This window comes from Triticum urartu, chromosome 5 (assembly GCF_003073215.2).
Source record: "Triticum urartu cultivar G1812 chromosome 5, Tu2.1, whole genome shotgun sequence".
NCBI classification, from domain to species: Eukaryota; Viridiplantae; Streptophyta; class Magnoliopsida; order Poales; family Poaceae; genus Triticum; species Triticum urartu.
In genome coordinates this window covers 273,890,380-273,895,128 of record NC_053026.1, presented here as the reverse complement: position 1 = coordinate 273,895,128, position 4,749 = coordinate 273,890,380, and the positions used below count along the sequence as shown (strand labels likewise).

At 48.8% G+C, this 4,749-nt stretch overlaps 1 protein-coding gene across 1 annotated transcript in view; it reads right to left on the bottom strand.

Moving 5' to 3' along the window:
- Positions 1 to 286: 286 nt before the first annotated feature.
- LOC125506984 (long chain acyl-CoA synthetase 6, peroxisomal-like) overlaps positions 287 to 4,749 on the bottom strand; it is a 13,150-nt gene continuing 8,687 nt past the window's right edge. Inside the window, exon 16 of the mRNA XM_048671691.1 lies at positions 287 to 805. Coding sequence (XP_048527648.1) covers positions 287 to 805 — 519 coding nt within the window. The remainder of the gene's footprint in view (positions 806 to 4,749) is intronic.

Here is a 4,749-nt window from a genome sequence, read left to right as displayed (position 1 = left end):
CGTTTTTGTGTAGACGAACTTGGCGCAACCGAAGGGTCACACTTGTCGTTGTGGGAACTTGGTGAATCTGTGGTCTTCGGGGCTACGGTACTTGGCGGGTCATCATGTAGATGTACTTTCGAGAGGAACTTGGCGCGTTCAAAAATCTTCGGGGTTTGTCGTTGGACCTTGCGGTGCTAGTCTCCTCGGTTCAATAGTGATATGCAAAGGCCAAAATAATACATCTGAAAGCCGCAGGGGTGTAGTCGTCTTGCTACGGGTGTTGCAACTGTGGTGGAGAGGGGCGCTAGTTGCCGTAGAAGGGCCACGCCACGGGGCTCAGCGAGGGAGGCGGCGCGCAGGAAGAGCAGCTGCAACAGCACTGCATCGCTGCAGACACAGGAGGAGGAAGGCCATGGCAGAGGAGGGGCTTGTGCACGGGAGGGAGCAGCAAGGCGGCGCTGGAGGGAGGAGGCACAAGAGGTCGAGACCATGGCAACTCAACGATGGCGCACGGAGGAAGAACAACTCCGGTGGTGGCTGTTCTTGCTAGGGAGGCAGAGCTCCTGCAAAACAGCAGCGGGACGGCTGAGAAGATATACGGTGGCGGTGTGCGAGACACTTGAGGGCGCGGGGGCGCGATGGAGCTCGGCGGGGTTGAGGACGACTGGTCCGGGCGGCGAAGGAGGCGCGGCCATGGAGACTTGGCACGTCGGAGGACGACGTCTGCGGGAGCAGGGCCTTGCTGGAGGCCCCGTGGGCGCGACGGCGGTGAGGAGGCCGACGGGGCTCCGGCCTGGATCCCTGGATGGAAGGAGGAGGGAGGCTGAGGGGATTGAGCGGGGCTGCGAGGGAGATGGGGGAGTCGGGCTTCGCTCCTCTGTGCGTGCATGGTGAGAGTGGCGGCGGTGGACAAGAACGAGAGGGAGAGATGGGGATCGAGTGGAGGGGATCGGGGCAGCTAGGGTTAGAGCAGGCTAGGCCTTAGAGGCCGGCCCAGTATAGAGGGGCTGCGCCTAGGGGAAGGGCGCCGTCTGGGCCTAGAAGGAGAATGGGCCTGCTGCTCTCTCTCACTCCTCTCTGATTTGCTTTAAAAAACAAATAGAGAGAATAAAAAATAAATAAAGAGAGGGTTAGGGAAAGAATATTTCAGAAAATAAAATATTCTTGGAGCGCCGGAACTTTGCACAAATAGAATAAAGTGGTTTGGAAATATTTTAGAGATAGAAACATAATTCAAGTTTGAATTAGATTCGAACTTGAGCCATTTTTGAATCCAACCAAAACAAGTCCAAAGGATCTGAAAATTGGAGGAGGTGTTCCTGGCACGGTCTAAAATTTATAGGAAAAGAATGGACATTAATAGAGAAGGGGAAAATGGGACTATCAAAAGACAGGAAATAGAAGGAAAGGAGAAGGAGATGATGCATGGGACGAAGGCATGGGGAAATATTTTGCAAGTGTGTTCATGGGTGATTCCGAAAATGGAATATTTAATATAGCTCCCTAATATCGGGAGGATATGTTATAAAGAGAACTCATCCTGTGAATTCCCTCAATTTAAATGGACTGAAGATCCATACAATTTATTTAGTTGATTTGAGATGCAAAGATTAATGACATGATGGCATGATGACATGATGCAATGCACATGATGCAAAGAACCAAACAATACACACAACGAAACCCAGAAACCCTGGAAGGCATCTGAAGCTCCGCTCTTGGGGCGTTACAGATGTTTACCCAGGTTCGGGCCCTCTTGATGGAGGTAATACCCTACGTCCTGCTTGATTGATATTGATGATGTGAGTATTACAAGATTTGATCTACCACGAGATCGTAGAGGCTAAAACCCTAGAAGCTAGCCTGTGGTATGATTGTTGTATATGATCTATCGACTAACCTGGCCTCGGTTTATATAATGCACCAGAGGCCTAGGATAACAAGAGTCCTAGCCGAATACGCCGGTGGGGAGGAGTCCTTTGTCTTGATCACCAAGTCTTGTGGAATCTTCCATGTATGCGGCAGCTGTCCGAACTGGCCCATGAGTATACAGCCATGGGGGTCCTCGGCCCAATCTAACAGATCGGGAGACGACGTGGTGAGTACCCCCTAGTCCAGGACACCGTCAATGACCGAGACCCATCTCCGGTCAATAACTAATAGCGGAACCTAGATGCTCATATTGGTTCCTACATATTCTACGAAGATCTTTATCAGTCAAACCACATAACGATATACGTTGTTCCCTTTGTCATCGGTATGTTACTTGCCCGAGATTCGATCGTCGGTATCTCAATACCTAGTTCAATCTCGTTACCGGAAAGTCTCCTGACACCGTCAGTAGCCCCCTGAACCAATCTTCAAGTTAGGGACGCTCCTCGATTCTTCTGAACTGTTCTTCATCTCGGTTGTCGGTCTTGAAAACTGGTTCAAAAAATCTTCTCATCTTTGATCATGAGGATCGCCAAAATGCATTCGATGAGTTTGCACGTCAGGTATCCGAGGAGCCCCTTTAAGTTTCCGGCCTTTATCAATGCCTTGTTATTTTTATGTCACACCTCGGGTTTGAAGTTGTTCCGGGGAGGCAGTGTCCTCTTGCGTCCGAGCTCTAACGCCGGACTGCATTCGAGGTATCTTTTGCAGCCGAGCACCAACGCCGGACTGCTTCCGAGCTCCAACGCTGAAATGTATCCGAGCTCCAACGTCGGACTGTGTCCAAGCTCCAATGCCGGACTATATCCAAGATGTCATAGATCATCTTGGTCCAAAAAAGTTGAAGGAGTTTAGCCGAGCTTAATGCTGGAAATGCCCTCTATGGAGCCAGCCACTAGCGCCCGAGCTTTATGCCGGACTGCTTCCGAGGTGGTGCACCACCCCGACCGTGGGCCAATTTTTTGTCAATATTTTTGATTGGTGCAATTTATTCTCTGCCGAGATATATAGCCAGTAACCCTCGACGTGTGTATCGGTTTAAAACCTGAGATGCACTTGAAGGATGATGTAAGACCACTGATCCCAGTAGCCGCTGAGACTCAGGTTGATTTGCAAAATCGGCCTGAGGATCAAGTCCTAGCTCGGCAGAATACTTCGGGATACAAAAAGTGGTGTGCTCAGTCCTCGAGACTCAGGTTGGGTGCGGCCAACCAACCTGAGGATCGTAATCTCCTCGGAAACTGTATTGCACTTAAAATTTTCTGCATTAGACAGGCAATGCAGTAGCCCCCGAGACACTGGTCGGGTGGCAACACCAGATCAGGGGATCGATGTGCCCCTTTAATATTTGTAAATAATAAGCCCGAAGCCCAGTAGCCCTCGAGTCTTAATGCGGGCACAGGTGGCCAAATTAAGGATTGATATCCATAGTAAAATCACAAATTATGTGTAATGACTCTATGTATCCAAGTACTTTACATCCTTAATGCTCGGATCCGCATTGTACAAAACTTTGTTGACCGACCATCGGCTTCCACCTCCTCGGCTAGTAGCCGAGGAGTGTTTGTCCTACTTTATAAAGCCTTTATGAGGGCAAAGATTTACGACAAACAAGGCAATCTGGCCATACGGTTTATAAACAAAGGTACACAGAGAGATATGTTATATTACTGTTTAACATAAGAAATGTCTTCCAAAGAAAATAGTCCCGCTATCGGTTCCTTTCTTTGGGTTGTCATGCTAAGCATGATCATGAAATCTCAGCTCTAATGTAAGAGCAAAATATCGAGGATTTAGTTTGGGAGGCCAGTTAATAGCCCCCGGTAGTGTTCGGCGACAGTCGAGGTCAAGCCGTAAACACTTCGGCCATTGTTATGAATGGCCCGTCATTTAACACCGTCATCGGATCACTGACCAGTTTACGCTTATTGTGACAGTCAGTTTTCGGCTTTCTCCACTGGGGTGCTTAACCATGTGAGCTGGAAGCACAATCGCAGTGGTTCTCCCTTTGCACACCTAGCCGAACAAAGCGAAACGTAGGAGGCAAGCGCAGGAGCCGGGCAACCCAACTATTGACCGAAGACACAATTCGAAACCAATGCATATATAGTGAAATCCGAGAATGTTTTTGTCGAATATATAAAGGTGTCCAGCATTGCACTATGAGACTTGTGCTGGAAACACACAAATAGTTTAAAAGTGCCAAAAAGCTTGAAAAACCAAAAAACGTTAGTAAAAACATGACGTCCGAACAAGATCAAGTGTTCGGTGCCAATCCGAAAATTGGAAGAGAAAGAAAAAATTGTGCTTCTGTCGTGTTTTGACAACGACCAAGAATAAAACACATTTACAGCTCATACATAAATTTTAAGAGCCCCCAAGTGACTTGGGTAAGAATTTTATGTATAATGATTGTATGTACCGAAGTACTTACTGTTGGGGAACGTTACAGAAAACAAAAATTTTCCTACGGTTTCACCAAGATCCATCTATGAGTTCATCTAGCAACGAGTGATCGGATGCATCTACATACCTTTGTAGATCGCGAGCGGAAGCGTTCAAAGAACGGGGATGAGGTAGTCGAACACGACGTGATCCAAATCACCGGAGATCCTAGCACCGAACGGACGGCACCTCCGCGTTCAACACACGTACGGTCAGCGTAACGTCTCCTTCTTCTTGATCCAGCAAGAGGGAAGGAGAGGTTGAGGAAGATGGCTCCAGCAGCAGCACGATGGCGTGGTGGTGATGGAGCTGCAGTACTCCGTCAGGGCTTCGCCAAGCGCTATGGAGGAGGAGGAGGTGTTGGAGAGGGAGAAGGAGGCAACCAAAGGC